At 55.1% G+C, this 25,610-nt stretch overlaps 2 protein-coding genes across 5 annotated transcripts in view; one reads left to right on the top strand and one right to left on the bottom strand.

The window, feature by feature from the left end:
- The window catches only part of ZCCHC24 (zinc finger CCHC-type containing 24), a 60,428-nt gene extending 52,347 nt beyond the window's left edge, over window positions 1-8,081 (top strand). Inside the window, exon 4 of the mRNA XM_060126864.1 lies at window positions 3,993-8,081. Coding sequence (XP_059982847.1) covers window positions 3,993-4,106 — 114 coding nt within the window. The 3' untranslated portion in view covers window positions 4,107-8,081. The remainder of the gene's footprint in view (window positions 1-3,992) is intronic.
- PPIF (peptidylprolyl isomerase F) lies at window positions 1,294-25,610 on the bottom strand. 4 transcript variants are annotated; one of them, XM_060126861.1, is made up of 8 exons: window positions 25,322-25,610; window positions 24,042-24,072; window positions 23,402-23,490; window positions 21,531-21,627; window positions 20,915-20,990; window positions 19,458-19,584; window positions 12,850-12,973; window positions 1,294-3,635 (listed from the first exon to the last, which is right to left on the bottom strand). In XM_060126861.1, exons 1-8 carry the CDS (start codon window positions 25,508-25,510, stop codon window positions 3,529-3,531), a joined length of 840 nt encoding a protein of 279 aa, XP_059982844.1. In that variant the 5' UTR covers window positions 25,511-25,610; the 3' UTR covers window positions 1,294-3,528. The 4 variants fall into 4 exon arrangements, 3 of the variants coding, with proteins under 3 accessions (XP_059982844.1, XP_059982846.1, XP_059982845.1); XR_009536197.1 differs by lacking the exon at window positions 12,850-12,973 and having other exon boundaries at window positions 1,306-2,228; window positions 3,377-3,635; window positions 25,322-25,609; XM_060126863.1 differs by lacking the exon at window positions 12,850-12,973 and having other exon boundaries at window positions 1,295-3,635; window positions 25,322-25,609.

The following is a 25,610-nucleotide window of genomic DNA, read 5'->3' as shown; positions in this document are numbered from 1 at the left end:
AACATGGAACCTGGAGGGGACAGATGAGTGGCCTGGGGGAAGCGGGGGCAGGGGGAACAGCAAGGGCAGGTCAGGGTGGCTGGCTGGGGAGGGGAGCTGGGAATGGGCCAGTTCCTGCAGTGGCTCAGACGTATGGTGCTTGGGGCTGTGCTAGGGTCTGGGAGGCTCAGTCCTTACGACTCTCACACCTCTGTGACCTAATCAGAGAGGCAGGGCCCAGGCCATGCACCCAAGTCCACCAGGACCCAACTCTCCACTGTGGTTCCAGCCTCCTTGGCCGCGCCCCTGTATTGCCGTAGCCCCTCCTTGATGCCGGGCCGTACCCCCGTCCCCCAGGCTGGCAGTGGCCTCTCCTGCTTCGTCTCCATCCTGCGAAGCTCAGTGCAAGCACAGCCTCCCTGACCGTCACCTCCCCGTCTCCACACTCAGGATCAGAGTCTCCCAGGCCCAGTGAGGAAGAATCTTCCAAGTGTGTGTGGCTCTGCTTTTCCTTCTCCTCGTCATTCAGCCCTTGTTTGTTGAGCACCTACTGTGTGCAGCGGGGAGACTGAGGCCCAGAGAGGAGATGGGACTTGAGCAAGGTCACTCAGCCAGTCAGGGGGGCCTGGGACCGGGTCTCCCCTTGCCTCACCCCCAACCTCCTGTCGCAGGGCTCTTCTCCCTCAGGGAAGTGGCAAGCTGGGCTGAGGGCAGAGGGGGTGGTGGCCCTGCCGAGCTCCCCAGCAGTCAGGAGCCTTTGAAGAGCTGAGAGGAGGGGCTCAGAACCTCTGTCCCCCCATACTCTCCCTGACCCCCACGGTGGAGAGGGGTTGCTTTATTTCTACTGCGCCCTGAGCTCTGACCTGTGTGGTATCCATCTCCTGAGAACCCTCCACTTCCCCTCCCCTCCCTCCCCTACCACATCTGTTTCCCGTCAGTCTCCAGCTGCGGCTCCCCCCTGCCAGCCCTGCCCCCCATGAGAAGAAAACACTAATGGGCTTTGCCTCACTGCGGGGGGTGGGGATGGCCCTGGGGTGATCAATCCCAGCTGCTGACTGTTTTTCCCTCGCAGAGGGGAGTCGCCTTGACAGCTTCCCCAGCTCCTCCACCCAGTGCCTGGGCAGGGCTGAGCCAGGACCCGTGGAGGGAAGGGGCGCTGACAGGGTCATGGCCAAGGAGCGGGGATGGCCAGGATGTTGCAAGTGCATTTCCACAGGGACTCAGCTGATTCCCCTGTTCCCAGCTTGCTCCCTCTACATAATAATAATAGCAATAATACATGATATTAATACTGATCAACACTGCTCTTTATGTACCAGGCACTGTTCTAAAACCTTGGCATATATTAACTTATTTACTCTTCACAACAGCCCTATCAGGTAGGTACCCTTATTAGCCTATTGTGTAGAGGAGAAAAATTGAGGCCCTGAGAGGTCAAGTGACTTGCAAGAGGTCACACAGCAGTTATAGAGTCTTACAGAGCTTTTTATGGTTAGAAACTACCTTAAGGCAGTCATCTCATTTACTTCTCTCCCTATCACACGTACAGCAAATGTTATTAAACCCCCCCAGCCCAAGTTACAGAAGGGCAAGTTAAGGTTCTAAAGGAGAAAGTTCTCTCCCAATAGCCCTTGGCAGGTAGGTAAAGCTGCAGGCCTCTGGCAGGGCCTTTGATGTCTTGGAGCCTCGGTTTCCTCATCTGTAATATATGAGGATGATAAGATGCCCCTCACAGGACGTTAGGTTGTGTGATTTATGTGGTGGTGCTTTGCAAGGTGTAAGCCACAGGGAGCAAGGGTGGTGTCAGGCCTGCCTGCTCTGGTCTCTCCGGCCCCACTTGGAAGACGGGTTCAGGGAGGGGCTCGGGCCAGCATGAAGAGTCCGGGAGGGGAGCTGGACATCAGGCTGGGTTTGGTCTGGGGGAGGGAAGACTTCAGAGCTGCTCACATCGGACCTATGGGGACCAGCAGAGAGTCTGCATGGCCCCTGTGTGGCTGGGATCACTGGGATGGGCGTACAGGGACCCAGACTTCAGCCCAAGATCGTGAAGTGCAGGCAATGGGCTGAGCCGGTGAGCTCAGCCGCCAGGGAGCTCTCCGGCGCTGGGGTGTGTAGGCCATGCCCTGGGATACTGTAGGTGTGTATCAAGATGTCTGGAGGGCAGGGAGGGGATGTGACCTTCCCAGGTCTTTCAGCTTGGAATTGTGGCTTCAACTTTCAGTGGCCTTCTACCAGCTGGTATTCCCCTCCTATCAGTAATAATAATAAACAACATTAATAACTTTTATGTGCTACGCACTTTCTATTTGTGATCTCCCTTGAGTTGTAAAAACAGTCTCGTGAGAAAAGTGTTACTGACATCTCCTTTTACAGATGAAGAAGTGGAGGATCAGAGAGGTCAGGTGGCTTGCCCAAGGTCGCACAGCTCATAGGTAGTTTGAGTCCAGGTTTGACATGAAGCCAAACTCTTTCTCCTTTCCCCTGGCTAGGAAAGCCAGTCATTGAAAGCTTACTGAGATGAAGCCAAGGCTCCTGCCCTATTTCCATGTCTTCCCAGTGTGGCTTTAGACCTGGAAGCACAGGGATGGGCTTTACGACCCTGGATCAGAACCCTGCCCACCCACAGTCCATACACTCGCTTTCTAGAGCCCTCTGACTCGTCCATTCTCTGCTCTGAGCGTCAGCTTCAGGCCAGGCACTGCATAATCAGGCAGAAAAGTTGGTGCGCTACTTTTGAGCAGTTTGCAGCCTGTCCAGGGGGTAGCGCTCACACTCAGCTCCCCTCCAGGACCATTCTGGGTCCTGGTCACTGGCACCAAGGCTCCCTTGGCCCACACCAGCCTGCAGTTCCTGCCCCCTGTCCTCGGCAAGTGGCTCCCAGCTGGCCCTGATCAGCTTCCTTTGAGTTCCCCCGAGTCCATGCAGAGGACCCTGCTACAGGTAGGAGTTCTGGGCTGGGGCTACGGCTGCCAGCCAAGAAACCGTCTGCCTCGGGAGGTGTGCCTAATAACCTCCGTACATTTTCCAGAGAAACAAGCTCACTTTTGAGAGCCAGGATGCGAGGTACAGAGGGAGCAGGGAAGCCCCCTGTGTAACAGAAACGTGCTTGTATGTGCCAAACGCCAGTTTACAAGCATCTAGACATCTGACTCCGCCCTGTAAACGAGCTGCAACAATGGCCCACTTTACAGGTGTGGAAACCGAGGCTCTCTGAGGCCACACTCTGAGTGAGTAGCCTCAGAGGTCTGGCAAGTCACCTCCCTTCTCTGGACCTCAGTTTCCCTGTTCAGAAACACCTAGCCACTCCACTAACGAGGCAGGCACTGTGCCAGGCCCTGGGATGTGGGATGCATCAGAACACTGGCTGCTGACGTCACAGAGCTAAGGGCTCGCTTACCCGAAGCCTGAAACACTGTGACCCCGTCCAGGTTAAACTCCCCTTGAGTCTTGAGGCTGCAGGAGCAGGTGTGGTGGCGACAAGTGGCCTGGGAAGAAGCAGTGGATGCTGGGAATCAGGAGATGCGGCTTGGGTCTCCCTTGCGCTGGGCCTCAGTTTCTTCGTCTGGATAATGTCTGTGCCCCGCTGTGCTGCCTCTGTCTCGGGCATTCGTGAGCTTCAGGTGGTGGCTGCCCAGAGAGTACTGGTGGGGGTGGAGCTGGGGGGCAAAGAGGCATGTAGACCTGGGGCTCTGTGTGCAAGACCTCCTCCCAAAGCACTGACCCCAGCCCGAGGCCTCAGCCTATGCCTCCCAGGATGCAGGACTCAGGACACTCGGGTCGCCTGCAGCAAGCAAGAAGCAGGAAGGGTCCTGGGAGCTTTGGGAAACAACCTCTGATTACAGACGCCTGCGCTCTCTCTCTGGGCCCTCCCTGTCTGTCTCCCTCCTCCTGTCTGTCTCGAGCACTCTCTGCCCCTCTCCGCACCTGCCTCACTCTCACTGCTCCTCTGGTATTTCTTTCTTTCCGCCCCCTCCTCCCCACCCTTGGGCCCGCTTCCTCCTTCCTCTCTGCAGAGACCCCTGGAGAAGCCCGATGGCCTGGACGTGTCCGACCAGAGCAAGGAGCACCCCCAGCACCTGTGCGAGAAGTGCAAGGTGCTGGGCTACTACTGCCGGCGCGTGCAATGACCCGGCCGCCTGCTGGGCCCCGCCGCCCTCCTGCCAGCCAGAGAAGACGCCACCCCCCTGCGCGTCCCCTGTGTGCGCGGGGGCGTCCTCGCAGGCTTACAGGTCTAGGGGGTGGGCTCTTGGCTCATGTATGTTGACAAACAGTGTTACTGACGTAGCTGCGCCCCCAGAAGGCTGGGTCTCTGCGACTCTCTACGGGGGGCCCTGGGTCTGTGTGGAGGGAATAGGGCAAGCAGAGGTCAGCGCACAAGACCACACAGAGCCCTTGGTGTCCCCGCAGGCTCTCCTCTGAGACTCCCTTTGGGGTGAGCAGCCTTGTATTGGCCACGAGTGCACTAAATTTACTGTGAATCCCAGAGCCTGCAGGGGACTGTCTCCCCAAGACCGGCCAGGCCGCCTTTTCCCACCCAGAACCTTCCAGTTTGCCCCGTGTGAAAAGCCACTCTTAGAAAGCCCTAATTTTCTGTCTAAGTCAGCACTCATGGCAAGCTGACACCTGTTCTCGCAGCTGCTGGGGAGCGGGCATCTCTGCCCCCTGCCACTTTGAGCCCCAAACCTGACCGCCTCTGCCATCACTGGCATTGCACCTGGGCGCCGCACCCTGCCCCCCACCGTAGACCCAGAGGTCAGGCATGGGGAGGCACTGAGTGTTTGTTGGACAGTGTTCCAAGGTGTGACCTAGGGCACATCAGGCAATGCCTCCCCCCTCTCCCAGCACCTACTACCCCCACTTGCTAGGATTTTGTCAGCCCCATTCCCTTCCCCTCTCCCTCCCCTCCCACCCACGCTAGGGGGCCACCCCCTGATGGAGGCTACAGGACCCAGCAGGGAAGCCACTCTGGCAGGAAGGACACAGGCCAGGCAGATCAAAGACCCCGGTTTTAATGCTGGCCTCACCACCGACACACTGTGGAGCCTGGGAAGGATTCTCATCTCTCTGCTTCGCTACTAGTTAAGTGAGAGAGTGACAGCGGAGAGCCGAGAGGCCCGTTTCTGTTCTGATGTTCTGGGATTCAGCCTGGCTGTGTGCCATCTCCTGGAGCAGAAAGCTTTATTTGGACAGTATCCCCAGGTCCCGTGCCCCCAGTATCACCCGTCAGTCGGTCACTTAAGAAGTCATGCGGAGGGCTCCCGTCCTCCCCTGTCGCCCCTGCAGGCCCAGCCCTGCCTGCTGTCCCCTACCCTGCAAACGTGAAGGAGGGGGTAATTACCTCCACCCCAAGACAAGCTACAGAACCTCTCGTTTGCAAAGTGGGGATAATGATTCCTACCTCCCGAGGTGGGGGGAGGCCTCTTGGCGTTCACACTGGTCAGGGCGACGTTGTCCTGGCTAGTGGGGGGATCGCCTTCCTCTTTGCTCCCTCCCCAGTGAGAAGTCCTATTTTTATTGTCGTATCACCCTTCCTTTCTCCCAGGGGAACCGGCTGTCAGAGCTGGGTCACTTGATTTTGCCCCAACATTATGCCTCTGTGGAAAAAAAAAATCAGACCACGAAATGGGCCTGAAATTCAGTGTTTACCACGGCTCAAGGACACCCAACCCGTGTCCAATTGCCTTTTGTTTTCAAATGAAAATGCTTTGTACAACTGAGGAGTTACAGCAAAGTGTTAATCAGGGGTCCAGGGAGTGAGTCGAAGAGACGGAGTGAGTGCGTTTGCAGCCAGAGGGCTGCAGCGTAGATTTGGGCAGGGGGGTGGGGGGGGCCATGCCCTCTGAGCATTTAAGAAGGGTGTATTTGCTCCAGCCTGAGCCCTGTAGCGGCCTGCCCCTGACTGTGAACACGCTCACCGCCCACTGAGGAATCCCTCCCAGCTGCTCCCTGCCTGCTCCAGGGTGTCAAGGTGAGCCAGAGTCACCCTGTTCCAGGGCTCTCTGTCCCCAAGGAGAAGCTGTTACTGTCAGTCATCCTAGTGCCCTGCTAACGAGAACATTCGCAGTGGTGGGCAGTGTGCTGGTCTCTGCTGCAAGGACCAGGTCTCGACCCTTCCAGGGACCTGGCTCCACAGGGGGACCTTGGCCTCAGGTACCTGGGCTGCAGTCATGGGGGAAGCCCACACCTTCGAAAGAACCCAGGCTCCAGACCCCTGGAGGCCAGGGCCTTCCACAGGCCAAGAGGAGAAGGGATATCACCCCAAAGTGACCTTTGCAGTGGGTTTGTCCAGCTGGCAGCCCCCGCCATCTGTGCAGAGCTGGCCACCGCAGGGGCTGGGCCCTCTCTATGAGGCAGCCCTTCCACACCGCCCCCTCCCGCACTGTTTGGCTGAATTTGGGAGCTCTGTGTGCTCAGCGAAAGCCACTGCTGTCCAGGCTGGTGCTGTGAGAATCAAGTGCTCAGAGGGCCTGGGCACCCAGGAGACAAGAAATTGTGTGGTTTTAGTATGTTCAAAGGGACAATCGCTTGCAGTTAGTAGATCTAGCGATCCAGTTGGGAGAGAACGGTGTTTACCCCATAAGAAGTATTCAATAGTTCTACTTGTGAATTTGTATTTATTTTGAGTTATACTTGACACAGAATTCCTTTTTTTTTTTAAAGAAAAAATACTATGTGTGTATTTTGAAACGAAAATTCATGGATGTTAAAATTTCTGCATGGTTTCCAATTTTTCTCACAACACTGAATTTGTTACCTTCTCCCGAAAAATCTTCACAGTGATTTTTGTCTGTATATATTTGAGGGCTTTTTTAAAAAAAAGAAAAAGAAAAGAAAAATATGATTGCCTGATTTTTGAGATTAAAGTAAACAAAAAGAGAGGCATTTTCAAAACTTCAGAGCTTTCAGGAGGGCAATAGAATATCAAATGAAGATTTCTGGAAGTATTTTTTGCAAACCTTCTGGTTGAGCTGCAAGAAAATATTTATGGTGAGAACTATTCTCTTTTTCCTGTTGGTTTTTTTGGGGGGGTTGATTTTTTACTATGCTTTGGTCTGTAAAAAGTCTGCAACTGAATTACATTAAGAAGGAAATATTGTCTACATAGATTATTATATGAAGTTGGTACATAATTCTGATGAGGAAAAAAAACTTTGCAATTCTTTAAGCCATATTATTGTTATTCTCTGTTGTTATCCCTGGATACAAATATCAGTATTAAGTAGCCAGCATATTATTCAAGTGCATAGACTTATTATTAATATGTTCTTGTCCTGTATTTATACATATGTGTATTTGGGAAAGTACTGCCTTTTTTTAAGGGAAGCTATTATTAGATACTTAGTGAAAAGGGAATGGTGAGCCCTTCGAGCCTCTTCAGCTGAGGATAACACAGCATTATAATCCATTCTCTTGCACCTTCTTATTATTATCTTGTTATTATGGTTATTAAACTCGTGGGGGGCAGGAGTGTGCCTGGGGAGGAGAGGGCGTGTGACTTACTAGCCCCACCACGGTCGGCCAGCTCCAAAGATGGTCTCCTTGGCCTGGTCCAGGGCTCCCGGTCAGCAGGGCCCAAGGATGGAAGAGGAAGCAGGAGGCGGACTTCTCCAGCCGCCCCCTTTGGAGCTTTGCCATCTGAGCCATGCCTTGGTGCCCTATGCTCTTTGAACTTGGATTTGTCACCCAGAGCCCTTACACCTGCCCTCCAACATCTAATGGACTTGAATCTACTCTAAACGAATATTTAATCCAGCATCACTACATCGTAGCCCAGTGTGACAACTAACCCTGGAGTTTGGGAGGCGTCCGGCCTTCAGGGGAGTTCATCGCTCTCTGTTGCCAACCTCACCGTTCGACCTCCTCCACTCCTGTGTGGTGACCCTGTCCGTGTCTGTATCTGTTAATACGTGTGTGTCCAGCTAAAAAGACAAACAGAACCCGTGGGCCAGCTCGGAGGGTGCGTGGAGAAGCCTCCCGACCCCTCCCGAGGGCCGCCCTCGGGATGGCATTCCGTTGTGTGCCTTATTCCTGGAGAATCTGTATACGGCCTACCTATAGAAATATAGCCTTTTCATGCTGTATTAAAAGAACTTTTAAAAGCAGGAGAGGCTCCTGGGTGTCCTTGTTTACACGGAGCATCGCTAGGGAGCTGAACGTTTTCACAGATTCGGGGGTGCTGAGCTGGGTAGGGGCGGCTTGGGGCTGCCCTTCCGCTCTCCCGCGTCTGGAATGTCTTGTCCTGGCCCTTCCTCCACCCAGCCCCCGTCCCCAAACGGACACTCTCTCCGGGGCGAGGGCCCTCCCCAAGCGGGGCCCCAGACTAGGCAAGATTGTCGGCACATTAGGTCACAGTTAGCTCTGCGATGAGACTGCTGGTGACCATATATAGGAGTGAATCTTCCTCGGAGACAGCAGCCCTAGGCCTCGCAGCTGCAGCTCCCACTTGGCCCTCTTGCCAAGACAGGGATTTGGGCCTCAGACGCTGGGCATCCCACAGTGAGCAAGCTCAAGTGTCCAGGGCCTCCTGGAAAGTCCCCAGGAGAAGGAACAGAGGGCCCTTCTTCTGAGCAAGGACCTGTCTGGGCCGTCTCAAGGTGGGGCTCTTGACCGGGGCCACAGACAGGAAGTCACGGCTCGCAGGGCCTGGAGCCACGGCGAAGCAGGCCTGAAGGAGCCACCTGCATACGGAGCCCTGCGGCCCAGGATCCGCGCACTTGCGGTTCTCAACCTGGCTGCTCACCAGAATCGCCTACGGGAGCCTTGGTCCATCCCGGAGACGCTTGAGAAACCGGCCTGGGTGTCCTCAGGTTCTTAAAGTCCCTGATCAGTCCAGTGTGCACGGCTGAGAAACACCGGGCTTTGAATGGTCGTCAGGGTCCTGTGGGGTGGATGGTGATGGCCGGGAGGAGGCCGTGGGCAGGGGGCGTCCAGCTCACTGGAGGACATCCCATCCTCGGCTTCAGCCAGTTGCTACCATCTAAGAACACACCACCTGGGGTGGGGTGGGGAGTGGGGGGGGGACTAGGCTGTTATGTGAAATTCTCCAATCTTTAAACTTTGGCAGTTAGTTTATTAAATAGCCAAACTGCATGTCTGTGGACCAACCCATGTCTCCATGCAGCCCCTGAGATGGAGCAGAGAAAACAAGGTAAGTCCTCGGCATCAGGGATCATGGATGGGGGAAGGGTGGCGAACAGGCAGGAACAGAGGCTCCCAACTCCAGGAGCAGGACCGCTTGTCTTCTTTGGGGTGCACAGCGAGTCCTGGAAGCCATCAAGCCCTTTCTTGCTTATTGGCACAAAGGAAGGACTCACCTCCGGGTGCCTGGCCTCAGGCCGCATGAAATGGCGGGCAGGGCCAGAGCTGGCCTGAGCGCAGGTGGGTGTCAGGGCAGCCAAGCAGTGAGCAGAGAGGGGACCCAGCCCAGCAGAGTGGGCGGGGGAGAGAATAAACACTGCCACGAGGGCCTCTCCACCCACAGCCCAGGGAGGGCTGCGCTCCTGGTACAGCTCTGAGGACACGGAGCCCGTCTGTCTCAGTGGCCTGTGCCCCACGCTGCCGGCTTCCAGATCAGCCCTGCCTCCCCTGGCTGGGCGACCCTGGGCAGAGTCCCTGGCCTCTCTGAGCGCCAGCTTCCACAGGGATACTGTGCGGATAAGCCGACCCAGTGAACACAAGGCCCAGCACACAGCTTGGCACCTGGCTGGCGGGTGGCAGGCCAGGGGCTGTGGATCTCTTGCTCCCACTGTCTGTGGCTCTGGCCAGAGGTCACCCAGGGAGTCCGAAGGGGTGCCAGGCTGCCAACCCAGGAACATGGTTCACTTGCTCACTGGCTGAGTACCCCCTGTGCTAGGGCTGAGGTGTCAAGGTTAATGTTCGATTTTCTGCCCTTGTGTGTCGTGTGCATGCACCCGTATTTGTTTTGTTTTGTTTTCCGTGGAAAGAAAACAAACCCAAGGCAAACACAGCCTGCATTTCGACATCTGCAGCCGTGGAGACCAGTAATTCCCCTGGACAGGAAGGATTTCCGGTTGGACCTAATGTCCATGTCCAGGGGCAGCCGGCGGTGGCTGAGAGCAGAGAGAGCGGAGTCCACAGCGGAAAGGGGTGTCGGGGGACCCAGAGGGGAGGGCCCAACTCTGGGTCCACCCCTGCCTGCCCTCCTCGAAGCTGGTGTCCTCTGCCACCCTAACCCCACATTTGAGGCCTCCAGAGGCGGGGGCTCACTTGAGGTCACCCAGTGGGAGGAACAGGATTTGAACCCTGAGTTCTTACCTCCCAGTGCCGTGTGTGGTTCAGAGGCAGAGCTGGGGCTCGGCCCCAGGCAGCGTGCTATGCCCCCAGTTGCAAAGGTGGGGCAAGGAGTGAGGGCCCCAGGGGTGGGGGTGGTCTGGGGGGACAGGCAGCTCCAGCCCGTGAAGGCCTTGGTGTAAGGAACCAGGCACGGGGAGGGGAGACTGGACAGTGCCTCAGATCTGGGGGCGGGGGGGCGGGAGGAGGCATGTGGGTTCAACCACTCCCTCTCCCACCTCAGCACCAAAACCCCTGGGGACTCAAGGGCTCCTCGTGGGGCCCAGACAAGGCTCCTAGCGCCACCACCTTCTTGGAATGTGTCCTTACCTGTGAGCTGGAGCAATTGGGACACACCGCAGGCTGCAGTGGACGTCGGGCTGCAGCGGAGGCCCTGTGCTGGCTGCTTCTCCTCTCCCCGGCTCCCGCTGCCATCGGGCTTCTGCCCTGGGCCCTGGCCACAGGCCCAAGTCTCTCCTGTTCCCCTGGCCTTATGTGTATGCTCCTAACAATCCTGGCAGGAGCCAGGGCAGAGACCGATATGGCGGGTGGGGAAACTGAGGTCCAGGGAAGGCCCTAATGCCCCAGACTGGCGGACAGGTCCTCCACTGCACCCTCCCATCTCCACGCTCTGTGCTTTATCTGATCCCTACCAGAGACTCCAAGTGGATTCCCACCAGCGCTCTCAGGCCTTCAGCAAGGCACTAGGGGCGTCTCCTCGGGGCCTGGGTGGGGAGTCAGGCCCCTGTCTGCCCTCAAACAGCTGGACCCTGGCTCTGCACAAGGTCAGGCATCCAAACGCCACCCCAGAGGCTCCCTGGCCCGCCTCCCACATGGTGTTGAGAGAGGAGACACTTTCTACTTGTGTGTGTTCCGCTCCCGGGCAGGAGACGAGCTCAAGGGAGCCGGGCCAGGGAGGTGCACGGGGGCAAGGTAGCGGAGGGCGCCTGCAGACCCGACCCCGCACACTCCCAGCCCCCCACCGTCCGTGCGTCTGCAGTGCCCGTGTGGCCTGGTGCACCACAGGGTTAAATGTGGAATAAATGGCCAACGTCCAGTGCACCAGCTGCTGTGCTCTGTGATCTACATGCATCATCATTCTTGATCTTCACCACGACCCTGTGAGCTGGGTGCTGGGATGAGTACCATTTCACAGAGATGGAAGCCGAGGTTCAGAGAGTTTGAGTGACTTGTCCAAGATCATACAGCTAGAGAAGCAGAGCCCCTCCCTGTGCCCCCTCCCAGTGCCACTTCCCACCCCTCACCCCCCAGTGTCAGGTCCAGGGCCTAGTCCCTGCCCCTGGCAGCTGTGCGAACCACCCAAGACAGCCGGCTGGCGGGGCTGTCCTGCCCTCAGCCCCCAATTCCCTGGGCCCCTCACACCTGCCCAGCCGAACCCGCCAGCCTTCCTATGGTAGCCCAGAGCCAATAACCAACCTAGTGCAGGCTCCATGGTGGTTACCGCGGGCTTGTGCAGAAGCTGGAACTCAAGCCAAGCCCCCCAACACAGCCCCCAGCCCCCTTCTACCTCTATCCTTGAAAACTTCCCAGGGGGTCCCTTTCCCAGTTGCAGGGGGAGCCCAGCTCCTACCTCCACTGCCTCCAGGGCGAGCCAGGCCGCGTACCTGTGCCTTCTCTCCCTGGCGCTCGGCCCTCCCCCGCTGGAGCCCTGTATTCAGGCCTGTCCCCCTTCCACATCCTCCCTCTTGGTCCAGGAAAGGAAGGGGGTCTTTCTCCCACCCGAGCCCTCCACCCTGGGAGCTGAACAGCATCCTCCTCTACCACCCGCTCAACATCCCCCCTCCCTCTCTGGTCACTCCTGGAGGTCAGGGCTCAGCCTCCACCGCCCCTCCACACCCAGCTTCTGTAGCCTGTGGGGCAATTTGGGGTCCAAGTCCTGCCTCGTTCCACGACCTCCATCTCGGCCTCCCCACTCTCATCCTGGCAAGGGCTCTGGGGTCAGATGGACTGGACACTGAACGGCAGCTTCACTACTTATCAGTGGTCATCCTGAGCTGAGAAAGTCGCCTCCCCCCCTTGAGCTCCGGGTTCCTCCCTTGTACAATGGGAATGGTATTGCCTGCCCACCACCTGAGGGTCACTGTCACGATTAAACACCTGGGACATGCTTAAGAACTTTTAGCTACTGCACTGTTCATGGAGGGGTGCCAGTCCCCTGGGCCTGTGCTGCCTCTGAAACGCTGCCCCCAGCTCCTGCGGCCTCCCCCTCCCCCCACCATGATTCTCTCTCTCTCTCTGCCTCTGCCTCCTACTTATCAGGCCCTTGAGCCATGCATTCTGGAAACTTCATCCCAACCAGGTGGCAGGAGATGAGGAGCCTGCGCCTTGCCCCCAGGAAGGGCCTTTGATCTGTCTGGTCCTTGGCCTGTAGGCCTTTCCCCCTCCCTCTCCACGCACCCACATCATGTTAGCTTAGCTCTGACTAGGTTTCTGCCTGAGTTTCCCTCTTGTGCTGCAGCAAGGGACCTTTGCCTAGCATATAACTGGTCCTCCTCTCCCTGGGAACCTGACCCAGCCCCGCCCCACGGTGCAGACTGCTTCAAACAGTTTGGCCCAGACCTCTCTCCTCCGACATCCTTGCCAACTCAAAATCCCCCAGCTTTCCTCTCGCAGGAATCGGCTGGTCCCCTGCTGCCCTCTGGTGGCTAAATCTGAGAACTGCGACTTCCTGCCGGCGGCAAGCCTGCATAGGGGACAAAAGGGGAATTTTTTGTTGTTGTTGTTCCCAAACCTGAAATGAATCCTGATCTCCCCAACACAGTGGTATCCAGGCCTCATGCACCTTTACTTGAGTAAAACTGTCAAGTGGTAATATCTGGGTTTTCCTTTCTTGATTATAAAAATAACGCATGTGAAATGGAAACAACACAAAAATAGGAAGTAGGATGTGAAAATTCTCAGTAGCCGAACCTCTTCCAGAGACACCACTATCCAGAGTTTGGCCATATCCTTCCCTAATCTTTTGTTTGTACAAATATATTTGTGTTTAATGTACACACACACACACTAACCTAACAGGATTATACTTGACATGCCATTCTGTAACCTGCTTTGTTCTCATCATCATCTTTCCCTGTTAGCACAGAAATCTGTTTCATTGGACTAACAGCTGATTGTACTCCTTTGTTAGGTAATGTATTTATCCATTCCCTATTGAAGAGTACGGGCATTCTTGTTTTTAAAAATCAATCCTTTTGGGGGGCTTCCCTGGTGGCACAGTGGTTGAGAGTCCGCCTGCCGATGCAGGGGACACGGGGTCGTGCCCCAATCCGGGAAGATCCCACATGCTGCGGAGCGGCCGGGCCCGTGAGCCATGGGTGCTAAGCCTGCGCGTCCAGAGCCTGTGCTCCGCAATGGGAGAGGCTACAACAGAGAGAGGCCCGCGTACCGCCAAAAAAAAAAGAAAAGATAGATATGGGCTTCCTGGCAGTCTGGTGGTTAAGACCTCACCCTTCCATTGCAGAGGGCACAGGTTCAATCCCTGGTCGGTGAACTAAGATCCCGCATGCTACACAGTGTGGCCAAAAGAAAAGGAAAAAAAAAAAAAGGTTAGGTAATAACAAGTGCTGGTGAGGCCATGGAGAAATTGTAATGATTATACATTGCTGGTGAGAAGCTAAAATTTTGTAGCCACTTTGGAAAACAGTTTGATGTTCCTCAAAACGGTAAACGTGAAGTTGGCATTTAACCCAGCAATTCTTACACTATATGTAAAGTGGTACAATACTATTTTCAGGTAATCTGTGATAAGTTAAACTATATATTGTAAATCTTAGAGAAACCACTAAAAATATAAAATGAAGAATTAAATCTAATAAGTCAGTACTGGAGGTAGAATGAAATCATTTGGGAGGAAAAAACTCTATCCAAAAGAAGGTGAGAAGGGAACAAAAACCATATGGGATAAAGAGAAAATAAATAGCAAGGTGGTCAATTTCAATCTAACTATATTGATAATTAAGTTAAATATACGTGGTCTAAACATTTAATTGAATGGCAGAGTTTGTCAGATTGTTTAAGAAAGCAATGCCACCACTTATGAGTCCGTCTCTTAGCTCTAAATCCTCCCTTCGTTGCCCTGTTTGTGATACTGTAACAGTTCTCTCTTACCACCTGGAATTATATTAAGCTTTATCAATAGAGGGCACTGGAGAGACACTTTGTTCAGAGTTCTTGTTTCCCTTTAGTAGGTTAACCTACGTTATGGTCAGTAATTTTTTTTTTAATTTATTTTTGGCTGCGTTGGGTCTTTGTTGTGCACGGGCTTTCTCCATTTGCGGCGAGCGGGGGCCACTCCTCACTGCAGTGCGTGGGCCTCTCACCACGGTGGCCTCTCCTGTTGCGGAGCACCAGCTCCAGGTGCGCGGGCCTCAGCAGCTGTGGCACGCGGGCTCAGTGGTTGTGGCACACAGACCCAGTTGCTCCGCACCATGTGGGATCCTCCCGGACCAGGGCTCGAACCCACGTCCCCTGCATTGGCAGGTGGATTCTCAACCACTGCGCCACCAGGGAAGCCCCGGTTAATCATTTTTGATAATAAACTTTCCCTGTTAGAATTACTCTGTTGTTTCTGTATCCTGTCTGGACCCTGATCAATAAAGAACTGACACAGGCAGTGGTCCTAGGAGATAACCCCACAAAGATGGGATTTCGAGATTTGTTTGGCTGTGCCCTTGGGCTTGAAGGCAGGGCTGAACTACCTGCCAATTGGAAGTGGGATGATGGTAATTTTTGGCATGCAGTGACATCACAATTAATCATGCTGTCACCTGTGGTTAAGTGACGAGAGAAGCATGTGCCTTGGGAGGCCAGGTGGCTGTACACTTGACAGTTACGGCAGTATCGATGGCCAGAAGGACAACAGTGTGGGGTCAATTATTTTGAGCATGCTTGACTGTTTACCAAAAGACGAAAACAAACTCATGTCTTTTAATTCTCAGCTTACGTTAAGGTCTGAGAACCAGAAAGCTTCCGTGACACCTCTAAAACATCTCTCACTTCTTGTAGACCCTAGACTGATAATCACTTAAAATCAAACAAAAATTTAATTGTGTAGCTTGCTGAATTACAATAACATTTGAATTCACAGTCTCACTAAGTTTTTCGTGTGAAAGGGCATCAGTGGGAAAGAGTGGGATCCTGAAATTCGTAATGGAGACATCTGTTTGGGTCCAAATGAAACGAACAACTTGAATCCTCCAGTCACTCCATGCCTCCCTTGCCTGTGCAAGTAGCTTGCCCTTCTGTTTCTGAGAAGAACAGACTTCTTTGTCTAAAAACACTGTGGTAACTTCAGCTGGGACAGGTGCTTTGAAAGGCAATGCCCAAGACCCACCAAACCACTTCCACAACGGGGTCAAATCTCAGCATTTTCCCAAGGGACAGGACTCCAGAAAAACAGCTTACACACCCACAGAATTCTGAGAATTTACTAACACATATTCTTAAGCAGATTTATTGAGATATTGTTCACGTGTCATACAACTCACCCACTTAAAGTATATAATTCAATGTTTTTTTAGTATATTCACAGATATATGCAACCAGCAGAACACAGCATGGAACCAAGACCTTCTCTATCCGCCCTGTTCCAGTGGACCTTGGACATGGATCTGACTCGCGGCCTCCAGAAGCTATTCATTGAGAAATGTTCTCCAGTCTGGGCCCACCAAAGCCAGACCCTCCTCCTGATGAGAAATGAAGAACCGAGGGCTACACTATGGGAACTCCCCCCCTGAAAGGCCTCTCCACCGGCTGAGGCTTTGGGAAGCAGTTATGGAAGAGCACAGCTTCCCACCAGCCCCCACGAAGCCTGGGCTGCACAGGGTGCCCCACCCACCACCCAGACTCCTCAAGTGAAGCAACTTTTACGAGCAGCGGAGCATCCAGCAACAGATGTTTCCGCGCGTCGACAATGACTCGAGTGGTCTGGTGGTCTCCCTTTTCAATCTTGCCCCTTCTGGCCTACACTCAAATTCTTAAACTTTAGTTGAATTATTATTATTTGGAAATTCAGATTCCTAGATCCCACCCTCAGAGACTGGTATTCAACAGGGCTCAGCTGCGGCCTAGGAATCTGCATGCTTTCCCAGCACCCCATGATTCCTAGGAGAAGCACTGCTTTAGGCCTTAGCAGACCTTGGAAACATTTACTGACATTCCTCATCATGGAGCAACATTCTATAAAGCCCAGAAGCGTGTTAAATTCTCCCACGTCTTCATACATGGTACATGAAAGAAGTCAGACACAAAAAGTAAATCTTGTAGGATTCCGTTTACACAAAGTTCTAGAACAGGCAAAATTAATCTTCAGCGATAGAACAGGCGCAGAGGTGTCTTTCTGGAGAGATGGAAATGTTCTGTAACTTAATTTGGTGGTGGTTACTCAGTGTACGAATTTGTCAAATGATTGATCTGCACACTTAAAATGTGTGAATTTTATTGTATGTAAATTATACCTCAGTGAAGTCATTTTGAAAAGCTATCATGTGTTGTCTCATAAAAATGCTATTTCAGATATTTAAACACATGGTGAATTTACATGGCGTCACATATGATTCCATCCGTGAGAGCACATGTATGACTCACTGCTTCCTTCATGCATTAGGCACCGTGTACCAGCAAGAAGTCAATATCCTATCTGTATATTACACAGGCTCCCGCTTTATGTAGTAAGACCAGTCTCAGGCCCTTGTGCAAGAGTTCTGGGAAGAGAACTGCAGGGAACAGCCCCACCTTCAGGAAACTGTTTTTAAGAAATTCCTGCATTCTTTCTTCCGCTAGCCCACACTAGACTCCTCTGCACGGACGGACACACGCGTGCACGCACACATACGCACACACACACATGCACACGCACACACACACACGCACGCACACGTGCTTCCTCCTCATTGGAAAGGAAATGCTCTGTGAACTAAACACATGCCCCACATGTTCTGTGACCCCGAGACCCCTCAGAAGTCACCAGGGGGCCAGTGGGCCACACCTCAAGGAGCTGACCCTCACTCTTGTCAACAGCACCACTGCCTAGAGTCCCCAGAGGTCAAGAGGAAACTCCACTGGGACCCAAATCACGGCTTTGACCTCAGAAATCAGAAGAGCTCTGACTGCGTGTGATCTGAGGACAAAGGGGTCTGTGCATCCCGAAAGGCCTCCAACAGAAAACCCTCTGGACTGGCAGGTCCGGGGTTCTAGCCCCTGCTCTGCCAACTGACTCACGGGGTCACCTTGGGCAACCATGTCCCCTCGCGGGGCCTCAGTTTACCCGTCTGTAAAATGCTGGTTGGAAGGGTCGAGCCACAACCCATTATTATTTGGCCTAGGATCCCATTCTTCAAACGAAATCCCTTTTAGAAAACAGAGGGTATTGATGATTCCAAGGGGGTTCAGGGGCCCTTGCCTGAGGACCTCCAAGGCTCTTGAGAATGGTTTGAAAACTGTTAGGCCGGCTGAGTTCCCAACCCCTGTAGCTGAACTGACTTCATGGAAACTCTCCATGACTCCAATGACCCAACTCCAGCCATGACCCCGGAGTGACTACATCTATCTGTGACCTCACATAATATGTGACCCCATATTCCAGATGACCCAAGTCCAGCCACTGTGACCTCAGAATGCCTTCCAGGACCTGTGACCACACATCATCAGACTCAGGGAACTCCAATGTGAGGCAATGCTAATTACACTGTGATTCTTCTGGTATCCGGACTGTGCCTCCTTTGGCTGTTTAAGGAAATTTTTAGCCCTCCTCCCACCCCCCAATCTGCTCTCCCTGTGAATTCAGAAACACCTGTAACTTAACTCCAAATTTAAATGGCACATCGAGGGTAGTAAAGTCCACGTCTAGCCCGAGATAATCACAGCTTCTCCTCCTCTAAGACCCAGACACACAGGAAATATTGTCCTCATCACTCCAGAGCCTTATTAAGACCATGTGCCAGGGCCCGTGCTGTGCACTTTACACAGATCACGTCTGACCCTTATCACCCTGTGAGGTGGGCACTGTTGCCCCATTATACAGCTGAGCAAAACTGAGGCTCCGTCACCCAGAGGCGGCACCAGGGCTCTGATGGGCTGTGAACGCTAAGACAGTTTGTCTGAGTCCATTTCCTTGTCCGTTAAGCAGGATGATGAGAACATCCTCATAGGTTGCTGGGGGGATTGAGAGTCCACGGAAAGGCCCTCCGTGGAGCACTGAGTGACAGTGGTAACGATAAACGTCAGCTCCAAATACTTGTTACAGACACTGCTTCCTAAAGCACGGACCCCAGTCTTTCATAGAAAACAGGATTTATTTTCACATTTGAGCTCAACACAAAGAAATGTTCCAGAAGTATACTGTGTATATAATCAGTAGATATAATTTATAAGACACACAGAAGAAATCAAAGCCCACCAGGGAAGACACACTGACTTCCTTCCAGACCACACGGCACTTACAAGTCATTTCTGTTTTCAACTGGGGAATTCACATTGACTAGGCACAGCTCGCAGTGGGTCTGTCCCCAGGTTCAGCTGATTCTACCCCCATGGACTCTCCCCAAACACAAGAACAGCAAACCAATGGGATTCACAGTGACTGGGATAAAAGGTCTCAGCCGCGGCACCTTCACAAACGCCCAGACTGTGCTCCAAAGGCCAAGCTCGTGGCCTGTGCCACCAATGTCAGGTCACACCACAGCCTGGAGTAGTTAGTGCCACAGCTCCAGCTCCAGGGAGTCTTGCTAAATTATTCCGATTAGGAAGACGACATTAAACAGCTATTACAGCCCTTTACAGCAACCGGCTTTCCCCCTTGGCCAAAGGAAAGGCAGACACTGCCTTCAGAGCTAACCCACCACCACCCTCAACGTCCAAGGCACAGGTGAACTTGGGCCGGGCGATCACGGGAGACGCCAGACGAGGAGCAGGGACACAGTGTCCGTGATGCGTGTCCAGAAACAGGGCGCTGGGGGAGATCAGGCACTGGGGAAGCAGCCCAGTGGGTCCTGTGAGGTCTGACATTCCTGAGAGGCCTTCCGGAAGCACAGAGAAGGTGGAGGGAGCACAGGCAACTCCAAGGGGCCCCTGCGCTGGGAGCCCGAGGCGGCCGCCTGGGTGAGTCAACTCCCTGTTGCCTGCGGCTGCCACTGGCCTAGAGCCCTGGCCGTGGCGGGTTAGCTCACCTGGCCACAGTCCGTGATGACAATCTTCTTGGATGTCTTCCCACTCTTGGAGCCGAGAGATTCTATTTTCTTCACGACATCCATGCCCTCTTTGACATGGCCAAACACAACATGTTTGCCATCCAGCCTGCGAGGAGAGGTGAGCCAGGTAAGCAGAAGCGAGGGTGGTGCAGTGTCGCCCAGGGTCACAGCCCCTTGGTCACGGGACTACTTACCAAAAAGAGCAGTTCTGAAAGGAACCCACACTGAAAAGCTGGCCCCACCTCTCACAGCTTGGGTATCGAGCCTTGCTGAGCCCCCCAGAACGCATCAGAGGACGGCTCCCTCCCAGGCTACGTTCTGCCTCGCCTGCTGTGTGACCTAATCCCAGGCCACTTCACCTGAATCCTGGGAACCTCACCTACAAAAAGCGAATTATTCTCATTCTGCACGGGGAGATAAAGGGATATCGAACTACTCTGAAGAAATAAGAGGTCTGTGTAAATGGAACTATCTTAACAGTCATGAATTCTGAGGTGAGAGCCAAGATAGTACGTGTGGTGAACCGATGCGAGTCCCAAGCAGCTCTCAATCCGAGACAGTCCCAAGAATCTAAAAGGCAGGGCCAGCAAGGCCAAAACTGGTTACACCTCAGGATCCACCCGGGGCTCCACGGAAGGAGGGCAGGCAGAGCCAGCACCAACCTGCCCACCCTGACATCCACGGCCCTCTGGCTCGGAGGGTAGAGACCACTAGTAACCCCCACTACCCAGGTCTCCCTAAAGTCCTTGGAAATGGGCTTTATTTAGTCTTAGCTCCAGGCCAGCTGCTGTCCCCTCACCTCCCTGAGATGCCTCAGGGCTAGGACACAGGGGACTTTGGGCAGAGAAACTTACTAGGTAGTGGAAAATTTACCTGGTAAACATCCCTAAATTACAAGGGCATTGGGAAAGAGGGCTCTAAGGGGCTGGTAGCTATTTGCAGGCCCATGCTAATGCCTGATGAGAAGTCCGGTGTGATATCCAAACGTCTCCTGCAGCATTTTCCAAGGTGCATTCCAAGGTCAAGTAAGCCAGGGAAATAGCGGGTTAAACCAAGAAAACAGGTTTCTGCCACGGGCCATCTTGAGGCCTAGTATGTTCCGCAGCATTTCACAAATATATTTGGTAAAAGAATCCTTTTCTGTGTGTGTGTGTGTGTGTGTGTGTGTGTGTGTGCGCGCACGCACATGTGCACAGAACACACTGAGAAAACTCCAGCTGACAGTAACAATGGGAAGCTTAATAAAGACAGTTACAAGAATAACCCAAATTCTCCCTCAATCCTTTCACAAACCTTCTCCTTCTCTCATACAGACACACAGCCTGGGTGAGGGCTACTGTCCCACAGCAGAGTCCAGCCTCAAACTAGCTTTCCCCTCCAGCTGCAAGGCCACCCCATCTTCCCAGAGGGCCTGGAGCCAGGAGCAAGCAACTCACCAGTCTGTCTTTATGGTGCAAATGAAGAACTGGGAGCCGTTAGTGTTGGGGCCTGCATTTGCCATGGACAGGACACCTGCAAACACAAGCAGGATGACCAGGCTGCCCCCAGGAGGCATCTCACACGGGAGTCACTCAGATGAGCAGATGGGGAAAACCACATCAAAGATGCTTGAGCCAGAAGATCCTGGGGCTCAGAAGAGGGAACCAGGGCCCAGAGGACGCAGCTCCCCAGGGCCTGTCCGCCTCTGCCGCCACGAGAGAAAAGGGCCTCGTGGAAGCTCTCAGTGGTAGAGCTGGAGCGGGACCCCCAGCCCTGAACTCTAGACTTTCCCATGTCGCGCCTTGGGTCTGACACAACGCTGGGGTTTTGCTTAAAGGCTCTCTCCCCCAGGTTCTCAAAGGAAGGTTCGGTTTTGAAACTGAGAGCTCAGAATGAAAAAGCTCTAGGAAAACCCAACAAGCCCACCCAGAGCATCGAAGGAAGGAAGGAGCAACGTCAGATATGGAGCAATCATATGGGGCAATCAGGCTGCAGCCTCCAGGCCTGCTGGGATGGCAGAGGCAGGGTCATAGCTCGGGGCACATGGCCCCGGGACTGGCGACCTGCACTCACCTGGCCCCTTGTGCTTCAGTTTGAAGTTCTCGTCAGGAAAGCGGCTCCCGTAGATGGACCTCCCCCCTGTGCCGTTGTGGTTGGTGAAGTCCCCGGCCTGCGAGCACAGAGCATCGGCTGAGACGTCGCCACCAGAGCTGGCAGAGGGGTGCTACTCCAGCGCTAGGACGCAGCCCCCAGCCCACCCAGGGCCCACCCAGCCGGAAGCCCTCAGGCAAAGAGGTCAAAAAACATCCAACGATAGAAGGACTAATACAATACTAAGGAAAATAAGCAACAATAAGATAAAGCTTAGGTATTTTCTGCCACAATAACTACCCTGGTTTCCGAATGATTCATTTTTGTCTGAGCGAGTTTTTAAATCATCCTTAAAAACATCTCGGCCATTCTGAGATGCTTCTTAGTGACCTAGAATTTTCTACCCACAACTCTTGGAGGGTAAATAGGGAGAAAACCAGGAACCCTCATTCCCAAGTGTGGTCTGTGGGAAGCGGCAGCAGCCAGCAGAGCCAGTGCCCCACACTGAGTCCCCCTCCCTGTCCCAGCATCTCCCCTTCACCAGGCCCAGGACAGAGCCCTGCCAGGGCTGGCGTCATTCCTCACAGCTCGCCTGAGGCTTCCATGGGAGCCAGGGCCAGAAGAGCCCAGGGGCTGCCAGCTGCAGCAGAGCCCCAGCCCCCGGCCATGGTCACGTTGCTGTTTTCCTGAGGTGGGATCCTCAGGTGACACGGGTGACCTGACCTGCCCGGCTGAAGCATCCCCAAATGCCAATGTGTCCCCAGAGAGGGACGATTCCAAACCCTGGCCTGGGCGTCCCGGTGCTACCATCCCATGCCTCCGAGAGCCCTCCAGCTTTGGAGGCTCTGCCCTTGCCTGCTGTGGTTCGAGGAAGACCCTAGCCCGGCTGGGACACCCACTTCAGCTCCTGCTTCATCCACAGCCTCGGGCAGAGCCAGGAGCCGCCGCAGCTGAGAGCCACGGGGCGGGGCCAGGCCTGTCTCACAGCCACAGCCCTCACCCCTCCCTGAATTTGTCACATTCAACCCACTGCCACTCACCACGATGTGATGACAGCCACCAGGTCGGGGTGGAGGGAAGGGGGGAGGAGAATTCCAGGCTGAAAGGACTTCAAAGAGGTCATGACATCCATGCCCCTGCCTCTAGGTTTTGCTGGCCTCAGACACTAGCCCCTGTCTTAGCAGGGTCTGACCTCACACAGGACAACCCCCAGCATAGCTCGGGTCCTGGCCCCGTCCTGGCCCTGGGGGAAGTTCTTGCTTTCAACGCCTACCTGCAAAACATCTGACACAGCAAAACTAATGCTTTTGAAAAGAGGCAGAACATATGACTAAAGAACAGACTCATTTAACCGGGAAAGATGCCCTTCTCTGGAGAGAGGCTCCAAGTCCAGACCTGTGTGTTCTTGTCTGTGCCCCGTCTCCTCCCTCCTCCTCCTCTCTAGCCTTATCTCCCATGCCAAGTGCTCCGTGGGACACACTGTGGGCCATGGGCAGAGACTGTCTGAATGTGCTGGTCCTCCAAAGCCTTCAGATCTAACCCTGAGCACATCCACACTCCGATGCCTGCTCTCCCTCCACTGCTTCACTCTCCCGACCCCGCCAGGCAGGGCCCGTCCGGCCGCCTGCCCTGTTGCTTAACTCCTGGGGCAGGGAAGGCTCTGTGGCAGCCAGGAAAAGCTCCGGCCTCTCGGAGTAAGAGGACAGGCCGAGCGAGTGACCGCAGCTGCCCTCCATTCAGTACTTTCCAGGCACATGCACACTGGTTACTCCTCATGAGAATCCTCCGAGGCGTCCCCGTCACTACTCCCACTTAGAGAAGAGGAGCCCAAGGCAGGGAGACGCCCCCGCTACCTGGCACATGAAGGACGGAATCACTCTGTGAAAGGTGGAGCCTTTGTAGCCGAAGCCCTTCTCCCCAGTGCACAGGGCTCTGAAGTTCTCTGAGGGTTGAAGGAAGAGGCAGGTCAGCAGGGCCAGGCCTCAACCCAGGGGCCACAACTTGTTCCAGCCGGTGCCCTCTCGACCTACGCCCCACCGGGACATGGAAAGACCCCCGCCCCTGGGTCTGCGCTGGCTGTGTGACCTGGGACAAGTCATCTGGCGCCCTGACTTCAGTGTCCGAGCACTGTGGCAGGAACACATGCTCCTGGCTGTTCCAGCACCGGGTCAGCGGGGCAGGGAGTCCAGGCAAGGGCTGCGAACCCACCAGCCTGCCCCGTCGGGCACCAGGAGGGAGGAAGTTGTCCCAGAGGACATGTATGTGTATCTTCTCCTGATTCAGAGGCTGCTACTGGACAGGTGGGCGGGGCCGACCCTAAGGCTCAGAGAGGACCCGTGGCTGCCCCAGGGCACTCGGCAGCTGAGCCACACACGGAACTCCCATCTAGTCACAGTTCTCATGCCCCAACTGCTCTCACCACCCCACCCACCTTGCCTTGCCCCTCTCCCTTCCATCCAGACTGGACTCAGAAGGCCCTGGGCCCTGACTTACCTGCCGTCTTTGGGACGACATCTGCCTTCAGCTGTGGGGAGAGAAGAGGGACAAGACGGTCAGTCCAGAGGCAGGTGAAAGAGGAACCCAACCCGCACAGCGGCCCAGGAGAGGGGGAAAGCACATTCCTGTCACTCCCAGCCCTCCGTGGGAGGCCACCTAAGCAGCTATCGTTTCTGCCATCTGCTTCCTGAACTCCAGGCAGGGAGGAGGCGGCCTCGATTTCCTAACTTGTCAGAAGAGATGCCAACACCATCCCGGACTACTTCTAGGGGCAGAACTGGCAGAGCCACTTCAGCTGGGCCCAAAGCATCAGAGACTCAAGGCCTGGAGAGAGGGCCCTGGGGAGGAGCCAGTCCAAGCTCCTCAACGGGCAGATGGGAAACCGAGGCTCAGAGAGGGGCAGGAGGGGTGGGGGAAAGGGGAGGCTGGAGTCCCATCTAAGCCTGCCTCTCGCCTCCCAGCTGCAAGAGCCACACTGGCACCGAACCTTTAAAATAAAGGTCTTCTCCATTTTCCAGAAGAGTCAACTGAGGCTTAACTGAGGCCCCTTTGTTCAAAATGGGCTTGAAGGCTACACCCAGGCTTCTCCTCTGTTACCTTCCGGACTACTAGGTATGTTTCTTGCTCTGTTTTTCAAAAAGGCCCAAAGAGCCAGGGCAGACGCAGAGTGTCACCTCGGAAGGGTGGCTGGGGATGGAGTTGTGGCGATGAGCTCCGAGCACACTACCCCGACTCCAGGAGCTCTATGCCTGCTCTGGTGGCTGGAGCCCAAGGCCGGGCCAGCCGCCCTGCTGGGAGAGGAGGCGGCCCGCAACCACCTTTGCTACGCCGAGAGCCCAATGGCGAGGGCGGGGCTGGGGCCCGCTCCGCCTTCTGCAAGGGCCACAGTGTGAGCGCCCAGCCGGGCCCGCCGCCCGGACCCCGGAGGCCCCCGAAACCCATCTCGAAGCTCCGGGCCTAGGATCCCGCCCCGTTAAGTCTCGGAGCCCCTCCCGACCCCGGCCAACGGGGCGGGCCCTCCTAGCCTACGATCTGACCTTGAGCTTTCTCCTCCACAGGGGCCTCCCTCCCGCCTCCACTAGTCCAAAGTTCTGAGGGGAGGCCTGGAGAGACCAATCTGATGCCCCTCCTTAGAGATGGGGAAACTGAGGCCCAGAGCCCAGGAGCACGAAGCAAGGTCACTCAGCGAGCCAGGCACAGCGCCGGCCCGGGGTCCAGAGCTCTTCCGCGACCGTCCCCCACGCCCAGTCCAGCACGGTCCTGTCCGGTGGTCTCACCTCCAGCACCACGCGGCCGAGCGGCTGCCCGTCGGCGCCCACGTCCAGGTACACGAGCGGGTTCCGGGAGGAAGAGGACGGGTCTCGGGAGCCGCTGCTGCAAGCGCGGGCCGCGGGTAGGCGCAGGTGCGCGGAGCGCGGGCCGGAGAGGGGACCGAGCAGACGGCGGCCGCAGCGCAGCGCCAGCATCGTGGGCGCGGGTCCGGGCAAGAGAGCCACGGGCCAGCAGAGACTCCAGAAGCGAAGGTCACAGGCGCCCAAAGGGCGGAGTTAGCCGCAGCGGCGTGCA

The sequence above is a fragment of the Lagenorhynchus albirostris genome, chromosome 16, assembly GCF_949774975.1.
Source record: "Lagenorhynchus albirostris chromosome 16, mLagAlb1.1, whole genome shotgun sequence".
Classification (NCBI taxonomy): domain Eukaryota; kingdom Metazoa; phylum Chordata; class Mammalia; order Artiodactyla; family Delphinidae; genus Lagenorhynchus; species Lagenorhynchus albirostris.
The sequence above is the reverse complement of the archived record's forward strand: the minus strand, read 5'-3'. Positions and strand labels throughout refer to the sequence as shown.